This window comes from Littorina saxatilis, linkage group LG6 (genome assembly GCF_037325665.1).
Source record: "Littorina saxatilis isolate snail1 linkage group LG6, US_GU_Lsax_2.0, whole genome shotgun sequence".
In the NCBI taxonomy this organism is placed as follows: domain Eukaryota; kingdom Metazoa; phylum Mollusca; class Gastropoda; order Littorinimorpha; family Littorinidae; genus Littorina; species Littorina saxatilis.
The window spans coordinates 49973272-50001193 of record NC_090250.1 but is presented as its reverse complement, the minus strand read 5'-3'; the positions used below and the strand labels follow the sequence as shown (position 1 = coordinate 50001193).

Sequence of the window (27922 nt, the reverse complement as noted above, 5' to 3'; positions counted from 1 at the left end):
ATCCACCAATAACTCCCTAACCGTGTGTTTGACTGGTCCCAATTTTTGTAAGGACCGTCTCAGGAATGTATAGAACCTGTTCACCAAGTTTGGTGACGATCGGTCCGTTCATTCTTGAGATCTATATGCGAACACAAACAAACAAACAAACAAACAAACAAACACATCGAGTGAAACCTATACACACCCCTATACCGGGGGTGTAATGAAGCATGACATAATTTTGACAAACAACCTACATGTCAAAAATGGAATTACAATCGCTAAGTTCTACACTCATGCCATTTAAATGACACGTGCTCGAAGGTCACAGCGGGTTGAAAGCGAAATACGATTCGTACCTCTATAGATACATTTTGTTATTGAGACCCTCGAAAACATGACAGCTCTCATCGGTCGTCTCACAAATATTGATGAAATTGAGATTTGTTCCGCCCACACATGCAGCTGTCGTAATATAAAATAAGCGTCATAACTGGATGTGCGGCTCCATGTTAAAATTGTGGGTGTTTTAATCATAACAACTAATCATAAAGCGATCGTTTTGTGCATAAACCATAAAAGCGATCGTTTTTTGCATAAACTATAAAAGCGATCGTTCGGTCACATAGCGGACTCTGCACTCTGAGAACTGACGGCAGGCAGATCAAAACAAGCGACGATGCAGTGCCGCTTCTTTTTCGTCTTTGCAGTAGCGCTGCTCAGCGTCAGATCGCTTGCAGTATTGGCAAAAGGAAAAGATGACAAGGAAAGTAAGTAGAATCGACACCAATGATCTGAAACACAATGGAAAGTAAGCGGTCTAAATAGAGAAAACAAAAGGAAGCGAGAGTAACGTAACATCGCACAATTATTGTGGCATCTGAGAGAATGTGACATGGAAATGACAGATATGCTGACTCTCACACCAAATTTCTCTCTCTATTTATTTATTTATTTATTTATTTACTTATTGATGATGAAATAAGTTTGTTTATTGTAATGCTTCTTATTGTCCAAGTGCTTGGAGACTGGTCCCGCACAGCTCTCACGTACTGTTGTCTCTATTCAGAGCACTTACTTCTGTGTGTTATTTGATCTGTGGTTGAGAGTATATCTCTCACATACAATTGTCTATATTTAGAGTGCTTACTTCCGTGTGTAATTTGATCTTTGCTTGAATAACTCTCACATACTGTTGTCCATATTAAGTACGCTTACTTTTGTGTGTTGTTTGACCTCTGGTTGAAAAACTCTCACGTTCTGTTGTCCATATTAAGTACGCTTACTTCTGTGTGTTGTTTGACCTCTGGTTGAAAAACTCTCACGTTCTGTTGTTCATATTCTTCACGCTTACTTTTGTGAGCAATTTGGTAAATGACATCAGATCGACTTGCTCATCATTAAAAACAAACAGCGGTCCAATACGATCTTTGTTCACCCCAACACTCGGAACATTTTCACTTTCAGCGGAGAAACTTCACATGAAAGTGACGTCAATGTCGGATGACATCAAGCAGATACAAGCCACCGACGGGACGCGGTACCTACTTACAGTGTACCAGATTTCCACAACTGACGTCAACTGCTACACCGACAAACACACCAACGTTGCGATGGCCGGTGAACGCAATGAGAGCGCTGTTGATGCGGACATCTCTTCCATCATCAGTGGCTTGTTGAACGACTCGGACGCTGTCTCCAAGGAAGTTGGTGAGTAGAGCGCTTCAAGCCTCGTTTGTATGTGGATGTAATATATTTAACATTTCTATTGTAATGTGGCAGAGTGCTGCGGTGATCACCCTTGCCGCTTGGAATTCTCGCTTAAGCCGATTCCTTGCTTGTAATAATATGGGCTTGGTGAACGTCCATACTGTGAGGTATTGCTTTTCCTTGAAAATACTAAGGCAAACAAACCAGAACGCGCCGGACTATTTTCTGTTGACGAGTTGTGCGTATTTATGACTTATTCGTGCATATATATGTACGCCTGTTGTTGTTGTTGCAGATACGGGGAAGGTGATGAAACTGTTCCTGGACTGCAGCAACAGTCCTAAAGACGCCGTTCAGACACTGGCCAACTTGACCAACACCCCGGCACCCCCTCATCACCGGGTGGCCATGAAGAAGCGTGCCTGGTGGTCAAGCGGGTGGGCCATCTACCCGGGTACAAAGTGGTGCGGGTCTGGAGGCTCCGCCATCAACTACGATGACCTAGGTACACGTAGCATTTGGGTTTGAACAGTTATCTGACGGACGCAATGTCCCAGTGGGTAAGACGCCGGTGTAACACGAAATTTTTACTCCACGAAAAATTTACTCCGGAGTAAATATTTCGTACGAAATTCTTACTCCGAGTACACTTTTCGTACGAGAAAAGAACTCCCCAAGGCACGAAAAAATTACTCCCTCCACGAAATTTTTACTACGTAAGTGCGATCGTAACTTTGTCTGTCTGTGTGTGCGTGCGTATGTGCGTATGTGCGTATGTGCGTGCGTGCGTGCGTGCGTGCGTGTGTATGTCTGTGGTAGAAACTCTAACATTTGAATACGTCACATTACATTGATGTCACACTATGACGTAAGAGGGTTAGACGTCACGCGAAGGAAGTACTGAAAGTCTCGGTCATTATTATTTTGAGCGGGCCGAGACTAGTTGGCAGTCGTGTCCCTGTAAGTAGGCTACATGCAGACAGACAGATCTAGATCTAGTGTCTCGCTTTCTTGCACAGTTTCACCACGGACCTCTATGCACTGGATAGCTGACTTGGGGTCAAGGTCGAAAAAGTGGCTTTCTAGGTCAATCCCCTTGCTCTGTGTATTCCAAACTTCCGGTTGCCACTTCAACATGGAAGATGACGTTTTGTGCGTTCAGCAAAAGAGAAAAAAAAAGAATGGTGCGAATTGTTGCATGGTAGATTGCCATACAACTGCTGCAAAATGTAGGGGACTATCCTTTTGTTCACTTCCAAGGAAGAACGTGACCCCTGAGCAAGATAAATGGCGAGAACGCTTAATTCATTTGATCGACCGTGTGGACAAGAAGTTCAACCCTGACACAGCCAAGATTTGTTCAAGGCATTTCGAGCCCAGTTGTTTGAAATACGGTACGCTATCATTTTCACTCTTTTGCCGCATGAATATTGTTGCTAAGATAGTTTCTTTACCGATTTGAGGAAACATTTCACTTGTACATCGTTACTTGTTAAAACTAAAGTATTGCGGAATGCATCAGACCAGTGCATCATGTCTTCAGAAGTTCAGTTCAAATGAGTATTCAAATATTTTGCCGAACAGTATCTGTCAATGTTGCACTGAATGTTTTGTAAATTTTTCTTGTTTTGAAGTTATAGAGTATGTGTTGATTTACTGTTTTATAGGTCCTTCTGGAAAATGCACTGGCTTGGTGACTGACAGCTTGCCAACACACTGGATGCCAACTAAATCAATTGTGACACCCAAGACATCAAGACCAGATCCTGTAAGTACAAATAGCTGGTTTATTTTCTGAAGAATTCAGAGCCTATAAGTACAATTGCTGGTTTATTTTTCTTAAGAATTCAGAGCCTGCAAGTACAAATAGCTGGTTTATTTTCTGAAGATTAATATAGATGTTTTAGCTTTCGCAAAGCATGCATTGTATATAACCCCCAAATCATAGTTGTAGTGGGTATATACTGGGGAAATTTATTATAAATGTTTATAAATTATAGTACCACTGCTATTACTATTAGGGTCGTATAGACAGCCGTGTTCGCTGAGTTGGTAGAGCAATGGACTAATGATCGAAGGGGTTGGGTTTGAATCACGGTGGGGTCGCGTTGTTGGGCGTTCCACTTTTAGCAACTTCAAAGCAACCCTGCGCTTAGAGACTACAATGGGATTGGTTAATTTATGTTGTTGTTCTTTCTTTTCTAGACTGAACGTGAGCCCCCATCTGTTCCTGAACGGGTGTTCTACTTAAACTTTGGCGACCTGTCAAAAGATGTTACAGCAGTGGCACCACCTTGGGTTGTCAAGGAAAATTCAGCAACAGTGTACATGATTGGCCTGCCTTCTGACTCCGGGTGGCGAATTTTTGTCTCTCTAACAACAGAAACGGGGCTGATTGCACATGTCAAGGTATTTATTTCTACTTGTTCTTGTTTACCTTAAAATTAACAGCTAATTGAACAAACTCCTGTCTCCATGCAGCTTTAGACACACACCATAAAACATAAAAAATAAAAAGCTGTAGTTACAGTGACAAGGGAGCAAATGTTAGGGTAGGTAGGTTGGAAATTGTTTTTATGGCTATGGGTGTTCCATTGATTTACTGAAATCTTTTATGCTCAAACTTAATTTTTTGGATCTTGATCAGTTGATGTGTATTTTTTTTTTCAGCATTGGCTATCAATTAATTGCATTGGTGATATGCACATACAATTTCATTTTAAGAGTACATTTTGGGAGGAAAAAAATTGCTGTTTTTGCAGTTACCTAAAATGTGTAAAATGAAATTAATTATAATAATCAAATAGAGCGATTACTGCTTAGCCCGAAGAAGAAAAAAAGGTGTTACTACAATTACGCGACCTTCCATAGATTTTTGGCTGGAAAATAAACTTTGTTTGACATGTTAGAAATCGAAGAAAAAAATCCCATCGCAACATGGGTGGCCGAGTGGTAACGCACTTGCGCTCGGAATCCAGAGGTTGCGTGTTCGACCCTGGGTCAGGCCGCTATTTTCTCTCCCCTTTCCTAACCTAGATGGTGGGTTCAAGTGCTAGTCTTTCGGATGAGACGAAAAACCGAGGTCCCTTCGTGTACACTATATTGGGGTGTGCACGTTAAAGATCCCACGATTGACAAAAGGGTCTTTCCTGGCAAAATTGTATAGGCATAGATAAAAATGTCCATCAAATACCCGTGTGACTTGGAATAAAGGCCGCGAAAGGTGAACATTCGCCTAACAGGCTTGAGGTTTGCTGGTCGATGTGAATGCGTTATATATTGTGTGTAAAAAATGTCTGTTTGTCTGTCTGTCTGTAAAAAATTCCATTTCACACGGCAGAAATTAATATGTAAAGCGCGGAGAGCACTTGTGGTTCGCGCTATATAAGCTCACCATAATAATAATAATAATAACACATTAACAAATTTTGTTCATCTGTATTGTCACCATTTTGCACACGGTTGAAAAGGAAAGAATTCAGACAACTCCTTGCATTCAACTTTTGATTTCACTTATTTCCCTGTGAAATAACTTTAATTTTGTACGGGGGGGGGGGGGGGGGGGGTAAAAAAATTAAAATTGCCTACCCTTTTTTTGAGTGTCCTTTTTATATTCTACTGTCGTCATATTGTAAGCAGCTAACGAAACCTTTAATTTATTGTTAATTGTTTGTGTGCAGGTGTCAGGATTTCCTGTGCCTCATCTCGCTCAGAATTTGGAAAAGAAGAGGCTGAAAAGCTTTCTTGCAGACCTTCTTCAGATGACTGATTGCACGGGAGTCACAGAACCCACTTTGCAGGAATTTGCTGGACCACCTGATGACAAAAGCAAGTTTTTCAGACATCATCAATATTTGTCTGCAGACAACAAGGTCAAACATACCTCATGTGTAAGGTCTGTCGACTGCAGATATTTGTTGCCTCCTTGTCACGAAGTGGTTTGCATGTGAATTTATTATGCGTGTTCTGCCCTTTTGCACTGTCTCTACCCTTTCACACCAAACACTTCAAAAACAGAACTTGGGAGAATGCCGGCTCATTATTTCCTCAACCAAAACAACATACTTCTTCACTTTAAATACATCAATACGAACAACTTTTCAACACACAGTTCGCACAATCTTCCAGCTTTCACTCAAGGCATGTAAATACATATTATAACAATACTTTCTCAAATATAGATTAACGCACACAAGAAGGTACCAACAGACACTCACGAGTTCGTATCACGGCTCACTGCATGTCGCCAGTTCACTTACTTGTCCCGCTGAATCGTCGTAGAATAATGAAATCGGATGCCAACACACAGAGATGCTAACACACACCTTTCGCTGAAGATGCCAACACACACCTTCCACTGAAGATGCCAACACGCACCTTTCACTGAAGACGCCAACACACATCTCACGGACGATGCCCACACACACCTTCCAGGTTTCTCCCCGAGAAACCCTTCCGCCCGTAGCGGAAACAACCGTCGTCAGCTACGACCGGTCTCGATGAAGACTCCACTCGTCTAGTCATCTGCGCAGAGGTGGTCCCTTGCTTCCACCGTCGTCTAGCGCTTCTCTCGTGTAAGGTCCCTCCCTTATACGCCATGGAAAACCCTCATGGAAACTCCTAAAGAATTTAACCAAGTCTTAATACAACATTCTCTAAAACCATCTCTTCTTCCAAACGTTCATGTACCACTCATACATTCTCGTTCATTCCACGTTCACATTCCGTACAGATTCAATATCCAAACTAACACTTAATCAATGAATAACACTCCCCATACAAAGCATGACCGTCTTAAACATAACATAAATGCGTAGCAATTATGTTCAAGAGATTCCCCAGGAAAAAACGTGAAACAATTACATCATGAATTATCTCAACGCTTCACACTAAGATTGGGTGCACTTTATACACACTAACCTTTACGCTCCAGCTATGTATTCCAACGTCAATAATATACAACATAGTAAATCATTTACCTTAAGAGACCCGTCTCTTGAAAGAGTACTTGTTCCCAGAACAAGTCTGACACACGCTGAACAACCTTCCCGGTTGGAAATCTCACACGCTGTGTCGTTATTTACCCCAGACCAGCTACATGTCTCAAACACAACTCACATCAAGCTAAGCCAGTTTTGCGTGCAACACCCGAAACACGTGAATAACGCCAGTCCGGTCAGCTACCCTCGCCTGTACAACATTTAGGGAGGTTAAAAACACGACGTGGTTTCACCTCACAAATATGCTACTCACATCTTTGTGACATCCCCCTTCCCGGGGAAAAAAGAAAATTCTTGAGTTTTCTTTTGATCAAAACAACCTTCTTTTTCCACACATCCCATAAACCTGTGGTATGCTCTGATCTACGAATGACCTGGACAAAATGTCTGTCAACGTATTCCTGTCTCATGCTATTGGATGAACCTCGAATGCTAATTCTTGCCGTTAAAGACACCACCGCATCACATGTTTTGAAAATGTCAACCATCTTTCCAAACACCTGCTCCATCTCATCCTTTTGACTCTCTGTCAAACCAGGATCAAAAACAATGTCTCCGATTGTCTCTTCCTTCCCCTTAGGCAATGTAGGTAACGGCAACGTTTTCCTCTCCTCAGTCACAGGTAACACTGCAACCTTTGCCTCTTCACATTTACTTGGGAAAACATCATGACTGCCCCAGTCAGATCTCAGTGGAATGTCTTCGCGATACCCACTACTTACTTCCTCAACATCAACAACTTTCTCTGCACAAACTGCATACTTCTCATCCTCTCGTGACACACTCAACACCTCTTCCAATGTCTCATCTTCTCTCAGCAAACTTTTCAGATCCTCCTCGTTAACCGACAAATCAGGAGTAACCACATTTTTCAATGGCACCGGGGAATCCTCCAGTTTCTTTTTGGCTTTTGCCCTACTCGTACCACACACGACCTTCTCAAGTACCACCTCTTCAGTGATTTTCTTGTGACTTACATCAGCACACAATCCAACACCCTGCGTATTCCCAAGGAATAAATCTACTCTGGGTACCACACCCCGAAGATTACCTATCACTAGGTCAGCGACTGGGTCTGTGAGCACACAACATTTCAACTTTCCCTGAAAATATGGGGTATCGACAACCACTTCCGCCAATGGATACAAATCACTCCGTCCACTAAAACCCTTCACTTTTTGGACCTCTCCCTTTATGTACTGGCTTGGTAAGACCAACGACTTCCTTACCCCAGCTACATTAGCTCCTGTGTCTCTCAGTACTGAAACTTGCTTCCCATTAACGAGACCTTCCGCTAATGGCAACGACCCGACTGCTGCCGAGCTTACCAACACTCCAGCGTCCTGACAATCAGCTACCGACTTTGCTGAATTTGCAACCTTTGCACAGCCTCTAACGTAATGGCCCAATTCCCCACATCTGTAACATGTGTCCTGATTCCGCTGTTTAGCACCTGTACCTCTAGTACATCCTTGCTGCCATCCTCTTCTACCCCGCTTACGATCCTCACCTCTGCCTTGAAACCTGGTATTTCTGCCCATACCATCTTGTCTTCTGCCACTATCACCTTGACCACGATTGTACGACTGTCCTGATCCACGATTCTGTTTGAAAGCTACGTTTCCAGTCCCCAAAAGATTTACTTGTTCCTTTTTGGCCAAACATTTATTCGGATGGGCTGATTTGTACGTTTCTGCGCTAGCAATAATGTCTTTTGAATTGTTACAATCACGTTCTTTCAAAAAGACCCACAAATCAGTGCATACACTGCTGAGAATCTGCTCACATAACACAAAATCAAACAATGCTTCATATGAGGTTTCTATATCAGACAAACTCAACCAACGGTTGAACAAATGCTTCATCTTTGTTACGTATGTGCCAAAACTTTCATTCGCCTCTGGCTTCGTATTGCGAAATTTCTTACGAAATCCATCTCGAGTGCACTGAAACTTCTTCAGCAACTCTTTCTTCAAGTCTTCATACGACAAAGTACCCGTTGAAAACAATGAATGAAACAAAGACAACGCTCCACCCTCCAGATAAGCTGATAAGTACGTAGCCCACTCTGAATCATCCCATTTGTTCGCCTTTGCATGCGTTTCAAATCTGAACAAAAAACTGTCAATGTCATCTTTATCTTCCTTGAACATGGGGAGTTTTGGGTACTGGGGCCTGCTGTGACCTGATTTCCCACCTGCATTTCCACCTGTACTTTGCTGCGCTTCTGCTTTCTTAAACTCCAAATCCATTTTCCTCGCTTCAGTATCTGCTTCTAGCCTCTTTGCATCTAATTCCCTATTTGCCTCAATTTGTAATTTCTTTACTTCTGTTTCCTGTTTCTTTGCTTCGGCCTCAGCTTCTATCTTCTTTGCCTCAACCTCAGCTTCAGCTTGTGCTTGTACCTTCTTTGCTTCCCTTTCCTGACTTCTCTCTTCTCTATCAACCTGATCCTGGGCAAACTTAAACAAAGCTTCTGCCTTTAACCCATGCTTCTCTCCCAATGCCATATAATCAGCATATGTGTTACCACCAGTATCACTAGTCTCAGCCATCTTTACAACGTCACAATATCAAAGTAATCTCAAAGTAATACAATGGTTCAAGTAACAAGTTCACAAAATTGTTTTAAGTATCAAAAAGTTGTATCATACACCAGTTTCTCGCAATACTAAACACACACAAAAGAGTATCATAAAATACTAAACTAAAAGAAATCTTGTGCCTTTTTAAAAACAATCCTCAAATTGTTTACTACTTAACTATTTACACAACCAGTCTCAAAAATAAACAATAAACTTAATAGAGTCACACCAAAAAAAATTAAATTTGAAAAATTTCAAATTAAACAATCAATAGCAGCTTCAAACACTTGTCAATCAATGTCAAACTTAAACTAACAACTTAGAACATCAACAACAACAAAAAAATAACAAACAATTAACTAGAAACGTCAAAGTTTCTCAAACCCAATTAACACACTTTAAATGAAAAATTCAATTCCACACACCACTAACCAGCGTCAGATCCTTTAAGGAAAATCAATCGCCAGAGCAAAACCGAAACAAAATTTAAATCTTCACAACGACAACAAAAACAAAAAAAATTTACCCAAAAATTTATCTAAGTACAAATGTTTGCAAATTATTACTAACCACAAAAAAATTTAAAAAAAAACCCACAAAACTTTCCCCAAACCAACAACTAAATATCAAACACTAGTATAGGGGAGATAATCACCCTATTACTAATCCAACTACAAATAGGAACAACAATAACAATAATAAACAAAACACTTTTCAAGCCAGAGTACACAACTAAAAAAAATATCAGAGACCAACCAAAAAATTACAAAATTTCAGAATTTACAAAAAAAAATGGCACACCCTACACTATTTTATTTAAAATAAGCCTGCACCTCAACGACAACAATCACACACAACAATCAATCCAAGATAGAATCTAAGAAAAATAGTTTTAAAAAAAACTTACAGGAAAGGGAGCTAGAATTTAGATAGAAAGATAGTTAATAATTACACAGAAAAGGAAGCAAACAGAAACTAAGGCCCTCTCTACGTACGAACTATACAACTACGTAGACCCCTAGAGCTGGAGAGGGGGTGTCCAATAACATACACATACACAAACACTACAATACGCAAAGTATCAAAGTATGTATAATTAGCTACACTAAGGCACTTCTTTCTCAATTTCTCAATTTCTCCAATGAAAGGGAAGCAACTGCTTTTTAACTACAACAAAAATCTATCCTTAGAAACAAAAACCTATTTAGGGCTAAATCGGGGTCACCACTGTCACGAAGTGGTTTGCATGTGAATTTATTATGCGTGTTCTGCCCTTTTGCACTGTCTCTACCCTTTCACACCAAACACTTCAAAAACAGAACTTGGGAGAATGCCGGCTCATTATTTCCTCAACCAAAACAACATACTTCTTCACTTTAAATACATCAATACGAACAACTTTTCAACACACAGTTCGCACAATCTTCCAGCTTTCACTCAAGGCATGTAAATACATATTATAACAATACTTTCTCAAATATAGATTAACGCACACAAGAAGGTACCAACAGACACTCACGAGTTCGTATCACGGCTCACTGCATGTCGCCAGTTCACTTACTTGTCCCGCTGAATCGTCGTAGAATAATGAAATCGGATGCCAACACACAGAGATGCTAACACACACCTTTCGCTGAAGATGCCAACACACACCTTCCACTGAAGATGCCAACACGCACCTTTCACTGAAGACGCCAACACACATCTCACGGACGATGCCCACACACACCTTCCAGGTTTCTCCCCGAGAAACCCTTCCGCCCGTAGCGGAAACAACCGTCGTCAGCTACGACCGGTCTCGATGAAGACTCCACTCGTCTAGTCATCTGCGCAGAGGTGGTCCCTTGCTTCCACCGTCGTCTAGCGCTTCTCTCGTGTAAGGTCCCTCCCTTATACGCCATGGAAAACCCTCATGGAAACTCCTAAAGAATTTAACCAAGTCTTAATACAACATTCTCTAAAACCATCTCTTCTTCCAAACGTTCATGTACCACTCATACATTCTCGTTCATTCCACGTTCACATTCCGTACAGATTCAATATCCAAACTAACACTTAATCAATGAATAACACTCCCCATACAAAGCATGACCGTCTTAAACATAACATAAATGCGTAGCAATTATGTTCAAGAGATTCCCCATGAAAAACCGTGAAACAATTACATCATGAATTCTCTCAACGCTTCACACTAAGATTGGGTGCACTTTATACACACTAACCTTTACGCTCCAGCTATGTATTCCAACGTCAATAATATACAACATAGTAAATCATTTACCTTAAGAGACCCGTCTCTTGAAAGAGTACTTGTTCCCAGAACAAGTCTGACACACGCTGAACAACCTTCCCGGTTGGAAATCTCACACGCTGTGTCGTTATTTACCCCAGACCAGCTACATGTCTCAAACACAACTCACATCAAGCTAAGCCAGTTTTGCGTGCAACACCCGAAACACGTGAATAACGCCAGTCCGGTCAGCTACCCTCGCCTGTACAACATTTAGGGAGGTTAAAAACACGACGTGGTTTCACCTCACAAATATGCTACTCACATCTTTGTGACACTCCTGAGCAACAGAACTCCTGTTGCACCTTCTGCCTCAACACCGATCGCCAACTCCAGGAGAGGAAGAAGAGACAAGAGGATAGACTCCTGCAGCCTGTGAAGGCCAACGACCCCCTGCACAGCATCAGCCAAGTCCACTTAAAGGCAGCGTTCAAACGTGAGCGTATGGAGAAGCAGACTTTGCAGAAAAAGCTTGCAGCATTTCAACGTGGCCTTGAAAATTCTGCTGTCCCTGTGTCTGCGGACCTCCATAGAGACTTACTGTCTGTTGACAGTGCTAAAATGGACTCTCTTCAAAAAATGTTTTGGGATGAACAGGAAAAAGCCTTCAGAAGGAAGAATGGTGCCATGCGGTGGCACCCTATGATGCTACGACTGGCAATTCTGCTACATAGCAAGAGTCCTGCTGCGTATGACACGCTTAGGAAGACTGGCATTTTAAAACTGCCTGGTTCCTCTACCCTCCGCGAGTACACAACAGTGTGTGAAAGTGTACGCGGATTCAGTGAAGTGGTCATGGATGACCTGACAAAGGTTGCTGACAAATTGACTGATGAAAACAAATTTGTTGTGCTGTTGCATGATGAAATGTCAGTGAAAAGTGACCTTGTGTTTGATCCAAGAACTGGTAAATTGGTTGGCTTTGCCAACAAAGATCACTGGACATTTGACATTGACTGTGAAGAGAAATTGGCAACACAGGCACTTGTTTTCTTTGTTGTGGGCATCAGCTGTGACCTAAAGATGAGCCTGGGTTATTTTGGCACCAGGGGAGCAACATCAGATGAGCTTATGCCATTGCTATGGACTGCAATTGGTGCTGTTGAGGCTTGTGGTCTCAAGGTCATCGCTAGCACAAGTGACAAAGCATCGCCTAACCAGCGCCTGTGTCAGCTACACCAAGTGCCTGGCGAAGAGGGTGTTTGCTTTAAAGCGCTCAACCTGTTTGCCCCTGACCGCCATGTTTTTTTTCTTTCGGATCCGCCACATCTCATCAAGACAGTCCGGAACAATCTAGAAGCCAGTGGTGGCCGAACGCGTCTGTTATGGAACCAAGGCCGCTACCTGCTGTGGCAACACGTCAGAGATCTCTACAATGCAGATGTACAGCGCCAGCTCCGCCGCACCAAATTGCGACACGATCACATCTTTTTGACTCCACATTCAAAGATGAATGTACGTTTGGCAGCCCAGGTGCTGAGTCAAAGTGTAGGTAGAGTCATGCAAGAGTACGGGCAAGATGAGAGCAGGGAGACGGCACAACTGATTTTGCACATGGATCAGTTCTTTGACTGTCTAAATTCAAGACATCTCTTTGAAGCAGATCGCACAAGAAAGCCAGATCTCCTGCCATACCGTAACATAAACGATCCACGCTTTGATTTCCTTCAGACAACATTCTTGGGTTACCTTGCAGATTGGAAGGCAAGTGTTGAGGGAAGGCAGGATGGCAACATCACCTACACAAAAGCAGACCGCCAGAAAATGTTTCTGAGTCACCAAACATTCAAGGGCCTCGTAATGACTGTGCATGGCTTTGTTGGGGCTGCACGTTATCTCCTGGGCCATGGAGTCAAGTTCATCCTTGCCAACAAGTTCTGTCAAGACCCTCTTGAGGAACACTTTGGCCGTCACAGAGCCATGGGAAGAACGGCTGACAACCCAACCCTGCTCCAGTTTGGTCACCAGGAAAACAGCTTACGCATGCAGCGCCAGTTGGCATTGATAGTCACACCAAGAGGCAATGTTCATGGAGCCCCTGCTCAGCGACCAGTTGTTCAAATCACCACCAGCCCATTAAAGAAGAAACAAAAAAAGAACTAGTATTGGGCCTAATGACTGCCTGTTCAACAAAGTTAAACTGAATACACTTGTGCCTGTTTGTATGAACCCTTTCTTCATTTCAAAGGTAGTATTCTCTGCACGGACGTACAGTAACTGTTCAAAACTATGACTGGATTAGATGGATATGTTTATACTACATACTTTTCTGGTGGAATGAAAAACTAAACCTTCTTTTGCTTTGTATCATTTTGTTTGAAAAAGTAGGACAGTAGAATCCTTTTATTGTGAATTCCAAGGCACAGGGGAAAATGGTCACTGTAACAATATTGGATGGGATGCTTTATGTCATATAGTGAATTGAATGGAAACAAAAAGCTGTTCATTACAAGAGGAAATTCACAATAAGAGAGTTCACTATAAGTTGTCTTCACTGTACTTAAAAAAGAAATGAAAAATGTAGCTGGTTGATTGTAATCTTAGTAATAGGACATAATTGTGCATCATTGACTTTGTGTTGAAAGTGTGTGTGTGTGTGTTTGTGTGTGTGTGTGTGTGTGTGTGTGTGTGTGTGTGTGTGTGTGTGTGTGTGTGAAAATGTGGCTGGTAGCACTAGCAGTTATGTTTTGGTGCATATTGTACACACATAATGTGACAGATGGACTTATATGTTAGATCTGTTGTTTTCTGCAGATGCACACTTTTTCTTTTATATGCATGTTATTGTATAGTCATTTTGTTAGCATTCATGAATTAAAAAGTGATATTTTATTACCTACAAGCACATTCATGGTTTTTTCTTTACTAACTTCAGCATCTTGTCTGACGAGGTAACTCTTGCACACTGCATGCATGCAAAACAAACAAAAACTATGCTTAAATATAATATTCATTGTCTTATTCTTGTTCATATTTCAAAAGGGACACACTCAAACACTGCACTGAGCTTGTGCATGGATATCAAATAGCTCAATAGACACCCTTCCTTCAACCATGACAAAGCCATAATATGTTCAAGGCATTTCATGTATCATTATAAATAATTAGGCCCCCCAAAACTTGATCCGTTTACGGTATCCTGACCGACCCTAAACTTTTTGGGAGATCATCTGGGGAAAAAAATATATGAAAAAGCCCCCAAAAAACCACTCAAATTTTATTTATTAAGGAGATTTCAAGAGCTGTTTGAGCTCAAACAGCAGACGACAGAAAGGAGGTAAACTCAAAGCATGGAGTAAAGGGTCGTCACTCGTGTTTAACTTCCGTTTCTGTGACTTTGTAACGCTGAAAAATGGATGCAAAAAAACCAACCCCACCTACCGTCCCTATTTTTTCTCTGTATGTTACAAAGTCAAAGTATTCTTTTATTCCCCAAAAAAGGAAAATTTGGTTTGCCACTGTGACATAATAAACGAATATGTAAATCAAACGTATAACAAGCAGACAACAATGGACAAATATATGAGATGGGTATTTACATATATGAGAGAAGAGTGTTATGATACAGATAGTCATCCGACAAACCATTCACACGATCACACTTGTACGCAGCCACCCTGAGACATAATAACAATAACAGCCTAAAACATCATTCCACTTTTTAGAAATTAACATAACAAATAAACACTAACCATGGTTCTATCAAACACTATAAAAGTTATTATTTAAAACAAAACTAAACCATGAGTCCAAGTTTTTTATGGAGAGATTGAAGTGCAAAGACCCTTTTTTTCCCGAATGAATGTTGCCTGGAAATTCCTACTGGAACACAATGAAACATGAATAATGATCACTTAGCAATTTAGCACCATGAATTAATCCGTAAAAGCATTGATTGAAGAAATATTCCACTCAAAAAAAGTTAATGTGCACCTCTGTTTTTCATCAGAGATGGTTTGTTTAGTTTATAATTAAAGGAGATAAGATTGCAGTCAGCTTCTCTATAACTTTTAGCATTGGCCTACATATATAGCAAATAGTTGTTACGATGTTAGAGTTAACTGAACCTGTCCAAGTTCTTCAAAGATTCCCTACATTGACATCTTTCTTTCTTTATTTGGTGTTTAACGTCGTTTTCAACCATTCAAGGTTATATCGCGACGGGCCTACATTGACACTGACAAAAAAAACAGATACTGTAAAACGTCTTCGTCCGACCAGCCTGCATCCCAATAAGAAAACTGAACACAGCGAAAGCAACAAATAAACTGTCATTTATGGTGACTATTGGGTTTTGCAAAGGGCAGGTAATCTGGGAATACACATTCAAACATGGCTCATATGGATTTTATAGTGAGTTTTCTAACAGCGCTTAAACGTTTTTGGAGTAGTATAAGAACAATCATTTTGGACACACAGAAAGTAAATCATAGACAAGAAATTACTATTCAGAGACAGAGTTTTGGGCCTTCAGGGTCTTTCTTAAACCTTTCTTTTGAACAACAGTGCTTGCTTTGCACTTCAATCTCTCCATAAACAGCTTGCACTCATGGTGTACACGAATTTTGTAGTACAACTGTACTATTTTTGCAAAAATGAACTCTTTCTGTTCTTCATTGCATGCTATGTAGGTTGCTGAATGAAATGCAGATGTCAGTGTCTCATCTGCTGCACATTCTTCCACAAATTCAGTCAGCTTTAAGTGTGCCTTTCCATGCACAGTGTTGCATGCTCTCTTGACCTCAACTTCAAGCAGCTGGAAAAAATGTTGCGCTGAAGTCTTCAGGAAGACAAGTCCCCCTCTATTCAAGGTCTTTGTCAACCGACAGTCACTCTTTCCACTCTGTTTACCATTGCCATCAGGATCACAGAGTTCAGAAAGGCAATCTAGGATTGCCTCTTTGTCATCACTATCTTGTAGAGTTGCCGCTTTGCGCCTAAGTTTGGTGACAATGCTGCCACCGATGTAAGACACAATGTCTTTGGTATCCTCTGGGAGTTGAAAACACTGGCGGGCTCTGTCTCCAGTATCGTGAGCCAGAGGGTAGGCCTTGTCCAGCAAATCTCCAAACACACCCATGCACAGCCATGTTGATGTGGCTGGTGCCCCAGTCAGTTCTGTCACGTCGCCCATATGCTGGGTGTAAGCATGGTAATATTTTGCCCACGCCTGCTCTCTGCAGCTGTGCAAAAACTTGCCCCTCGCAACAAGGCAGTTGTTCAGGAATCCAACCTTCTCCAATACAGCAGTCCCTAAAAAGATATACAAAAAACGCACTCACAATAAATTATAAACCATACTAATAATAATAATTTATTTTATAAAGCGCACGATACAATTCAAAAATAAAAAAGCTCTCAGCGCTAAAACATGCATACAACAGTACAGAAGCAGGATTTAAAAAAAAACCACGGATAAAAACAAAAGTTCAGGTGAATAAAGTATTAGTCGTAGGACTGGATTGTGGAATCCTAAGCCTCGCGGCTTATTAATTCGTCCCATCTCATTTTTCATTGGAGGTCTCAGTCTAAGATTAAAAAAAACCCACATATAAAGCAGAATAAAATGAACAACAGACAGCACAAAAAGCAAAATGAAACGCACACATCGAACACGTCATCACATAAAACATACATTTTCTCACCACCCCCACCCCCTCCCCCACTCTCTCTCTCACCTTTCACCCCCCCCCCCCCCCCGCCCTCCAACAATCAGCTAAATAGATGTACCCAATCTTGAATACCATTTAAATTTGATTCATACAAAACTTTTCTGGGTAAATTTCTTAACAAATCAAATAATATAAAATGCTGAAAACTCACTTGATACAGTCTTGAAGAATGGCCTTGCAGAAACAGAAATACAGGTGTCCCCCAAAGACGAACAGGCCTTTTCCACCAATTCCAGGCTTATCTGCACACAACATAAATGAAAACAAATATTATAAAATATATTGAATGGTTGAGCAGTGTAACAGCTATACATTGTATGATAAATTGTGCTGCATTATCAACATCTTTCTTATGTGAACTCAGGCACTTGTTCAAATTAAAAGAATTTAAGAAATACAATGATGTTTACTCTAACCTCATTCTTACATAGTGTTAACAGGCAGTAGTTTTGTCTTTTCAATCAATACTAAATTAAAAATATTACCTTGGGCATTGCATTTGCAGGCTGAGGCATCCTGCACACCAAATCATTTGTTTGGGGCGCTGTGCCCAAATCAAAAAGTTCACCTTCTTCCTGAAAAACAGAAGAAAGAAAACCATAGAAATGACTAGATTTATAAAAGAAAATCTGTTTTCTTCTATGCAATAGGTGCTAACTATGCACAATCTACCACAATCATTTTCGCACGGGGACTCGCTGAAGGCCTACTCAGGCTACTGAGTACTGTGTCTGTCACTGTCAGTGTACGGTAGATAAACGAGTGAAACGTGAAGGAAACAAAAGAACAGAGCTCCAAACGAATTCCAAACAATCAGCAAGATAATAAAAAACACCATACAAATCTACTCACACATATCCAAACGTTTGTCACAATATATTTGAGCTTTTACTTACGTCCACGATCTGTTCAAGTGTAGCGGTATCCATGTTGGCAAATCAGACCGGAAGTGAAGAATACAGACAGCAAATGACCTTGACATTTTCCAACTCATCACATGGAGAAAGAAGAGAGAGCGCGCGAGCCAGCTATCCAGTGCATAGAGGTCCGTGGTTTCACCTATGCTCTTTCTGTGTGTGTGTGTGTGTGTGTGTGTGTGTGTGTGTGTGTGTGTGTGTGTGTGTGTGTGTGTGTGTGTGTGTGTGTGTGTGTGTGTGTTACTGTTTGTCGATTTCTTACGTGAGCCTTGATGGCTTCGCCTCTTGTTTATTTTTTTATTTGTCTTGTTATTCTGAATACTCAGGGACCAAGTACCCAGCTTTGTAGAAATTTAGCTAAAGACGTACGGAAAATTGGTTGGTTGGTTGGTTCTGGTTTTTAATGGTCATTCAACTTATTTGGCTGTGCGGGACCACGGTGTCAGTTACATGGTGGTCTCACTTTTTGAAACTATTTACACTAAGGTCTATCAAAGTTAACTGAAGAGTTTTCTTACCACGCTTGTTACTTCAAATTTTGTTGAAAATATTACTCTCCTTTGAAAAGTTAATTATAGAAGGTACGGCATTTCCAGATAGTGTGACCTGAATTCAGTGTTGTAAGGAAATAAGCCGTTAAGTTGTTTTTAACTTTCGCAAATAGTAAGGTGTGATATACACTACTCACAAAAAGTTAAGGATCACTATGAGAAAACAGGTGCTCAATAAAATCAGTTCGCTACTGTTATTTATTTCTCAGTCAAACCAAAGTGTTATGAATTCTTGTTCAGCTGTAAGTGGGCGATGTTGTGTTAGTGGGAAAATTGCACGGGATTTTCTACTACTGAGCTTGGTAGCAAAAGAAAAAGCGGAAACTTGCGAAAAAGGACCTTGTTTTGGACCGTTCATCCCGAACACATTGCACAAGCCACATGGAAAAACCATTATGCATGAGCAAGCACTGCTGTTTATGTGTGAGATGCTGTCACTTGCTTGGCTTTTTGAGAAGACATACCACCAGTATAAGGCATTATCTGACAATGCCTCCACGACGAAAATTGAACGAGTTTGAGAGGGGACGAGCTGTTGCATGGTTCCAAGATGGTGTCCCAAAATGAGAAGTGGCCAGGCGACTTCACGTGTCCATCTCGGTCATTGTCAGACTGATTCAACGTTTCACAGTCACTGGGAGGGTCCAGGAAAGACGCAGACCTGGGCGACCAAAGAAGACAACTCCACGTGAAGATCGTCTCATTGAACGACTACCCTTGCAAACAAAAACAGCCTCTTCCAGCATTATTCGAAGGCAGCGGAGGGTGGCTACTAACATCAACATCAGCCAGCAGACCATACGGAATCGCCTTCATGGGTTTAACCTCCGTTTTCGTCGCCCAGCTGTACGGCCACGCTTAACTCCAGCCCATAGGGCAGCACGCCGCGTCTTCTGAAGACGTCACGTGAGGTGGACACGTCAGCAATGGTCCCAGGTCCTGTTCAGTGATGAATCACGCTTCACCCTGAACCACAACGACGACCGACTGAGGGTCTGGAGGCGCCAAGGGGAACGCTACATTGACACCACTGTCCAAAAAAAGGTGGCCTTTGGTGGAGGTTCTGTAATGGTCTGGGGGGCCTTCAGCCTTCACCACAGAACACCCTTGTTTCATGGACAGGGTAACCTGACTGGCCTCCGATACCGGGATGAGATCCTTCGACCGCTGGCTGTGCCTACACTGCAGAAGATGGGACCGCAGGCTGTCCACCAGGATGACAACGCTCGCCCCCACCAGGGCAAGGGTGGTCAACGACTTCCTGCAGCAGTCTGGAGTCAACAGAATGGAGTGGCCAGCATGCAGTCCCGATCTCAACCCGATTGAGAACCTCTGGGATGAGTTGGATCGCAAAGTGAGGAGCAACCTCCCCCACCCAGGGTTGTCCAGCACCTCTACCATATGCTGCAGGCTGAGTGGCAGGCGCTTCCACAGAGGATCTTCACCACCCTGGTGAACTCTATGAGGACTCGCTGCATCGAGTGCCAAGGCGGTTACACGCATTACTGAACTTTTGGGAGCATCTGAATGCCATGTCTTGTGGTTTCAACGACTTTGGGAAATTAAATTTCGATACGTACACACTTTGATAAAATGTACAGACCAAACGATTGCTCAAAATTGAAGGAAATGTTGTATCGTTATCACTAAAGCATTGAATTAAACGCTTGCCAAATGCCAACGCATTGGCTTTCTTATTTGGAAAGTTATGAATTTGTGTGCAAGTGATCCTTAACTTTTTGTGAGTAGCTTAGATTATATACGGGAGAGTCCAAAAAAACACCTAAATGTTAACTTCAGTGAATATGTATAAGGCGGCGGTTTTCAGCGTGAGATTTGAATGTATGCTGGGATTTCTCGAAACTCTATATATGCAATAATAAAACTGGTAACATACTTTCTGCACACCTCTACAAAAGATATCTCGATATATATATCTCTTTTCTTTCTTTCTTTCTTTATTTGGTGTTTAACGTCGTTTTCAACCGTTCAAGGTTATATCGCGACGGGGAAAGGGGGGGGGGGGGGGGGGGGGGTGGATGGGATAGAGCCACTTGTTAATTGTTTCTTGTTCACAAAAGCACGAATAAAAAAATTGCTCCAGGGGCTTGCAACGTAGTACAATATGACCTTACTGGGAGAATGCAAGTTTCCAGAACAAAGGACTTAACATTTCTTACATACTGCTTGACTAAAATCTGTACAAACATTGACTATATTCTATACAAGAAACACTTAACAAGGGTAACAGGAGAAACAGAATCCTTTAGTCGCCTCTTACGACATGCTGGGGAGCATCGGGTAAATTCTTCCCCCTAACCCGCGGGGGGATTCTCAATATGTACGGTTTTGATGTGTGTAGATATTTGCTATACGATTGTGCATGTCAAAATCCTTTCCACTGATAGAACAGAGCAGTCACTGTCTGGGTACCTTTTATTCACGAGAAAGGGTTTACTCATTGAACTTGAAACTGCAGACTCTCCAGCCCCCCCCCCCCCCCCCCCGACCACCTCCCCTCCCCTCTCCACTTCCATAAGGGCGAAAACATGCGCTCGTATTTTGACTTAACTTATGAGTTTGAAGTCTCCCTCCTTGACCCTTTCTGCTCGTTGTGTCATTCCATTACGCTCGAAGCTTTAGCTGATGTGTCAGTATGTTGAATGTGTTGAACTACTGTCTTCCAGGTACCTACGACTTGCTGGACGAGTGCTGCCGGACACATGCCCACTGTGACACGAGTATTAGTCCCTCGAAGTACAAATACGGAAAGTTCAACTGGTACATTTGGACAATCAGCCTTTGTGACTGTGACGATACTTTCAAACAGTGCATGAGGGTAAGGGTTTGGTAACCGTGTATTCAAATCATCATTATCAGTCATTGTGACTGTCACGATACCTTCAAACAGTGTGTTCAAATCATCATTATCAGTCATTGTGACTGTCACGATACCTTCAAACAGTGTATTCAAATCATCATTATCAGTCATTGTGACTGTCACGATACCTTCAAACAGTGTGTTCAAATCATCATTATCAGTCATTGTGACTGTCACGATACCTTCAAACAGTGTGTTCAAATCATCATTATCAGTCATTGTGACTGTCACGATACCTTCAAACAGTGTGTTCAAATCATCATTATCAGTCATTGTGACTGTCACGATACCTTCAAACAGTGTATTCAAATCATCATTATCAGTCATTGTGACTGTCACGATACCTTCAAACAGTGTATTCAAATCATCATTATCAGTCATTGTGACTGTCACGATACCTTCAAACAGTGTATTCAAATCATCATTATCAGTCATTGTGACTGTCACGATACCTTCAAACAGTGTGTTCAAATCATCATTATCAGTCATTGTGACTGTCACGATACCTTCAAACAGTGTATTCAAATCATCATTATCAGTCATTGTGACTGTCACGATACCTTCAAACAGTGTGTTCAAATCATCATTATCAGTCATTGTGACTGTCACGATACCTTCAAACAGTGTATTCAAATCATCATTATCAGTCATTGTGACTGTCACGATACCTTCAAACAGTGTATTCAAATCATCATTATCAGTCATTGTGACTGTCACGATACCTTCAAACAGTGCATGAGGGTAATGGTTTGGTAACCGTGTATTCAAATCATCATTATCAGTCATTGTGACTGTCACGATACCTTCAAACAGTGTATTCAAATCATCATTATCAGTCATTGTGACTGTCACGATACCTTCAAACAGTGCATGAGGGTAATGGTTTGGTAACCGTGTATTCAAATCATCATTATCAGTCATTGTGACTGTCACGATACCTTCAAACAGTGTATTCAAATCATCATTATCAGTCATTGTGACTGTCACGATACCTTCAAACAGTGTATTCAAATCATCATTATCAGTCATTGTGACTGTCACGATACCTTCAAACAGTGCATGAGGGTAAGGGTTTGGTAACCGTGTATTCAAATCATCATTATCAGTCACTGTGACTGTCACGATACCTTCAAACAGTGTATTCAAATCATCATTATCAGTCACTGTGACTGTCACGATACCTTCAAACAGTGTATTCAAATCATCATTATCAGTCACTGTGACTGTCACGATACCTTCAAACAGTGTATTCAAATCATCATTATCAGTCATTGTGACTCTCACGATACATTGCATGCGGGTACAATTCTTTGCTTGTCGCGGGACTTGAACTCGACCAAACCGAGCGGTCCGGAGCGCTACCGACTGCACTAACGGGTGCAAATGAGTTTTATTTTTAAAGTTACTCATGAGTTCTCGAGCATGGAGGGTCCGTAACCGAATCGTTGCTTCCCGAGCCGCTTCGTTCGTGTGTGTGTGTGCTTTACGCTGTATCCATCTCACTGTTCGAGGTGCGTTAACTTGACAACCAGGGATTGGCTTGGGTTTTGTACACTAGAGGTCCATTGACTGACTCGGCCATGAATCAATCAGTCATTTTGCAAACCAATCAGTCAAGAAAAAAGACTTTCCTTCCACCACGGGACTGTCGCAATTGTGCATTACGGCAGTGAGGAGAAACTTCTGAAAGTTGTTTACAATGTACAAAGGAGAGGAACATTCAATTCATTTCTTCACTTTCTTGTTTATTTTCCAATGGTCTTACATGAAAAAGAATACAAGGTCTGAAGACACAATAACCATATTTATTTCAATTAAGTAAGGAAGGGAAAAAAAAAGAAAGAACAAGACAGCAGACAAAAATAAGACGGAGCTGACTGACTCTGCTGCATGTCTATCGGTCAGTTGACGGATTGGTCGGTCTTTTCCGAATTTAACATGGCAAAAGACCGATGACCGACGCCCAAGCCAACCCCTGGACACCTGCACTTATTGTCCTGTTCACTTTGTATCAGTTAGGAAAGCAAAATCAAATATCAATCACATCTAGCGTGAACGACATAATGTTGGTACTCCCATAACACTGAAACGCATAGCTCAATCACCTAAGGCCACTGACGTCAGTTCACAAAAAGGTTTCCCTACAGGTTTGGGGAATTTGAAGGCTAATGTTTGGGTGATGACGCTAATTAGGCTCGGTTTATTATATAAAGGTGAGCAATCGGTTGCAAACGGGCGTCGACAGAGACAATAGCAAGATCTAAATGTGGCACTTTTCAGCACGTGTAGGGGAACGTGTACGAGTAACGTCATCAAATCTAGTTTTTATGTCACGCGTTTACCAAGATCTGCAGTCTTGGTGGGAGCAAAACAACGTATGCATTTGGAACATTGGAGAGAAAAAGTGAGTCACAGGTGACGCAATATATACACGTACGCGTTCAGGTCTTTGCTACACGTTCAATCATCTAGAACACAGTAATGTGGATCGAGGGGTACTTGTAAGATGATCCACTTAATTGTGGATGTACGGATTCACCACGATGTTATCTCATTTTCAACACACTGCCACGGTTCTCTCCGGCGCATGCAAAGTGTTCTACGTGGACCTTGAAACAGCTTCCATCAAGTTGAGACACTGATCTTGAATTTACTCATTTCATGTTTACTTGTTTCTCTTACATTACTTACTACTAGGCATTATTTCCTAATTCTCTGTCTCAGAATGTTACCCGAGGCCCCCAGAAAGGAGCGGCGCAGACAGTAGATTTCATCTACTTCAGGTTGCTCGGCATCAAGTGCTTTACTCTCAACGACAAAGGGAAAGCCGTCATGCGGTCATAGAAATACGTCACAACGTAGAAAAACGTCACAGCCCCAATGCGTCATTCGGGGATCGATTCGCAGAATTTGGTGGCTGATGAAAATAAAAACATAAAATATAATCGTCTTGTTAACAATGATGATGGAGAGATGTATGGTTTTTCTGATGAGGAAAAACAACTTGAAGTCAAGAAAAAAAATGTTGTCATACTATTTTGTCGATAACTATCGACTTAAGGGCAATTTGTTGGCCTGGTTAGACAGCGTTGTTGTTGTTACAGACAGTGACAGTGATTGATTATGTGATGTCACACGCTTTCCTTCTTTGCCACTACTCAAGCAAACGTGTGCAAGATTGTATGTTACACGTGTTGGAGCATGGCAAGAACGGAGTCAAACTCGAAATCGTCCCCCTCCAAAAGCCTAAAAATGCACACATGGCTTTCATTTCTCCCGCTGTTATCGTTTCTTCTCTTTACAAATTCTTCAACGCTGAGAATATTGCGAACGGCATCCCAGGCGAAAGTACTCCATACGCAAATTTAGCTGCCCTTGGAAAGTGGCTCGCCCATGAGGCATGCGAGTCTGAATTTAGAAGGACAGAGTTATGAACAGAGAAGACAAACATACCGAAAAGAACAAACATTTCGCGCATGCAGACACGGAAAGACGTCATAAAGAATGCGATGCTTCAAACGATACAGACTGTGACGGTGACTGTGACGTCATTCACACATACCGAGACGTCATTCGTAGTTGTTCGGTCACTTCCGTCAAAAAGTAGATCTCTCTACAATCATCGCTGGTGTGGTAAGTCTGTCAAAGCGTGAGCACTCAACACGTATTTGTTCTCTCCTCTGTTGAAGCTGTGAGACATAAATGCTATTCAGACTTGGTCGTGTGACAGAGTTTTCTTCCACACTCGATTAGCTGATGTCTAACTCAGCCTAACGGCTTCGTTAGACAATCAACGTAATCTCGTATGGAAGAAAACGTCTGTCACACGACCAAGTCTGAATAGCAGGTATTAGACACATTGTGCTTTGTCTCAAATTGATTACAGAAAGTGCGTTTGAACGTACGTACAACACTTCAATTTAAAGCGTTCTAACGCGTTTTTCAAGCGATACATTTTCCCCACAGATATGCTATAGGTATGGTATCTTCAGGCAAGTCGGTCGAAAAACACCGGAATTGTCAAAGTGTGACAAGTCAAGTCAAGTCAATATTTATTTCAAAAACCCCTAGGGTTACATGAATAAAATAAAAAATTGCAATAAACACGACAAAAAAGATATATGTATTAATGAGACACAACACTTCTAATTAACCGAAAATGAATCAAGCTTAATTCATAACAAAATAATTGTAATCATACTTTTTTTTTACAGGAATGTATATGTTTCTGTGTAAACACTAAAAGTGGGCGTCCCGGGACCCTCTAAACACTAAAAGTGGGCGTCCCGGGACCCTCTAAACACTAAAAGTGGGCGTCCCGGGACCCTCTAAACACTAAAAGTGGGCGTCCCGGGACCCTCTAAACACTAAAAGTGGGCGTCCCGGGACCCTCTAAACACTAAAAGTGGGCGTCCCGGGACCCTCTAAACACTAAAAGCGGGCGTCCCGGGACACTCTAAACACTAAAAGCGGGCGTCCCGGGACCCTCTAAACACTAAAAGTGGGCGTCCCGGGACCCTCTAAACACTAAAAGTGGGCGTCCCGGGACCCTCTAAACACTAAAAGCGGGCGTCCCGGGACACTCTAAACACTAAAAGCGGGCGTCCCGGGACCCTCTAAACACTAAAAGTGGGGGTCCCGGGACCCTCTAAACACTAAAATCGGGCGTCCCGGGACCCTCTAAACACTAAAAGTGGGGGTCCCGGGACCCCCTAAACACTAAAAGCGGGCGTCCCGGGACCCTCTAAACACTAAAAGTGGGGGTCCCGGGACCCTCCAGGACGGGCGTCCGTGGGGAGCCCTGGTTAAACCGTCAGCACTGCAGTCTTGCAGGCTGGAGTACTTCCCCCAGCCTGAAGGTTGTTCAGCCTGCAGCAGTGATTCTTCAACAAACAATCGTACACCTGGCATGGGAAGTTAAATTGCTTGTGTTGGGGTGAAGTAATTAATTCGTTATTTATTCGTCAGGGGAGTAACATTTTTGTACAAAATGTTTACTCGGAACTCACCTGTCTTGGGGAGTAATTTTTTCGTGCACTGGGGGAGTGCTTTTTCGTAAAGGGAGTAACATTTTCGTACGAAATGTTTACTCCGGAGTAACAATCTCGTGGGAGTAATTTTCTCGTGTTACAGGGGCCACATCTGAGATGATGAGCTACACTGTTTACACGAGAAGGAATGTACCTTTAAGCTTGTGTACGCTTAACATCATCTACCTGGATGGACACACACACACGTACAAACTAACGCACGCACACACACGCGCGAGCACACACACGTACACACAGACACACACACACACACTAACACACCCACACACCCACTCACCCACACACACACTCACCCACACACACACACACACACACACGCGCACGCACGCACGCACGCACGCACTAACACGCACCCACACACATGCACGCACGCACGCACACACACACACATACACACACACACGCACGCACGCACGCACACACACACACACACACACACTCTTACCCACACATACGCACACACACACACACACACACACATACACACACACACACACAAAGGCGCTTCCACGTCGACATCTGCGAAGCTACCCCTTTATGTCAGTCCAATCCACGGGACAAAAACTCGAAGGGAGAAAACTTGGCCCTTTCAAATGTAGCGTATTTTGATATTATCAGCGCAGATTACTTCCCATTAATAATGTGTCAGCTTTTACTGTCTGTCTGTCTGTCTGTCTGTCTGTCTGTTTGACTGTCTGTCCCTGTGTGCTTTCTGTATCAGTAGCTGTCTGAAAGCATGAGGATCTTATTGCTCGACCTTTCTCTCCTACTCTCTCTCTCTTCCTCCTCCTCCCCCTCTCTCTCTCTCTCTCTCTCTCTCTCTCTCTCTCTCTCTCTCTCTCTCTCTCTCTCTCTCTCTCTCTCTCTCTCTCTCTCTCTCTCCCTTTTCTTATTCCTATTTACATTATGTACGTCTGTAAGTAACAATAACCTTGTCAATTTTACTATCTATATTATGTGCGTCTGTATTAAGTGTTTGTATAAGGGACAGGTTGTAAGATTAGGCTTTGCCTAAAACCTCTATCCTTTGGTAATAAAGTTCAGTTTCAGTTTCAGTTTCAGTTTCTGTATGTCTCTCTCTCTCTCTCTCTCTCTCTCTCTCTCTCTCTCTCTCTCTCTCTCTCTCTCTCTCTCTCTCTCTCTCTCTCTCTCTCTCTCTCTCTCTCCCTCTTTCTCTCTCTCTCTCTCTCTCTCTCTCTCTCTCTCTCTCTCTCTCTCTCTCTCTCTCTCTCTCTCTCTCTCTTTCTCTATCTATCTATCTATCTCTCTCTCTCAGAAACCCA

At 42.1% G+C, this 27922-nt stretch overlaps 2 protein-coding genes across 5 annotated transcripts; one reads left to right on the top strand and one right to left on the bottom strand.

The window, feature by feature from the left end:
- The first annotated feature begins 537 nt into the window (after nucleotides 1–537).
- Nucleotides 538–24533, top strand: LOC138969455 (uncharacterized). 4 transcript variants are annotated; one of them, XM_070342242.1, is made up of 7 exons: nucleotides 2876–3086; nucleotides 3360–3460; nucleotides 3898–4101; nucleotides 5373–5520; nucleotides 18159–18284; nucleotides 21395–21546; nucleotides 24313–24533. In XM_070342242.1, exons 1-7 carry the CDS (start codon nucleotides 2891–2893, stop codon nucleotides 24430–24432), a joined length of 1047 nt encoding a protein of 348 aa, XP_070198343.1. In that variant the 5' UTR covers nucleotides 2876–2890; the 3' UTR covers nucleotides 24433–24533. The 4 variants fall into 4 exon arrangements, with proteins under 4 accessions (XP_070198346.1, XP_070198344.1, XP_070198343.1 ...); XM_070342241.1 differs by having other exon boundaries at nucleotides 5373–5587; nucleotides 18154–18284; XM_070342243.1 differs by lacking the exons at nucleotides 2876–3086; nucleotides 3360–3460; nucleotides 3898–4101; nucleotides 5373–5520; nucleotides 18159–18284 and adding exons at nucleotides 550–752; nucleotides 1450–1692; nucleotides 1988–2197.
- On the bottom strand, nucleotides 15876–18259 carry LOC138969457 (uncharacterized). The gene is made up of 4 exons (XM_070342246.1): nucleotides 18136–18259; nucleotides 17725–17814; nucleotides 17391–17481; nucleotides 15876–16820 (listed from the first exon to the last, which is right to left on the bottom strand). Exons 1-4 carry the CDS (start codon nucleotides 18166–18168, stop codon nucleotides 16012–16014), a joined length of 1023 nt encoding a protein of 340 aa, XP_070198347.1. The 5' UTR covers nucleotides 18169–18259; the 3' UTR covers nucleotides 15876–16011.
- Nucleotides 24534–27922: the final 3389 nt, after the last annotated feature.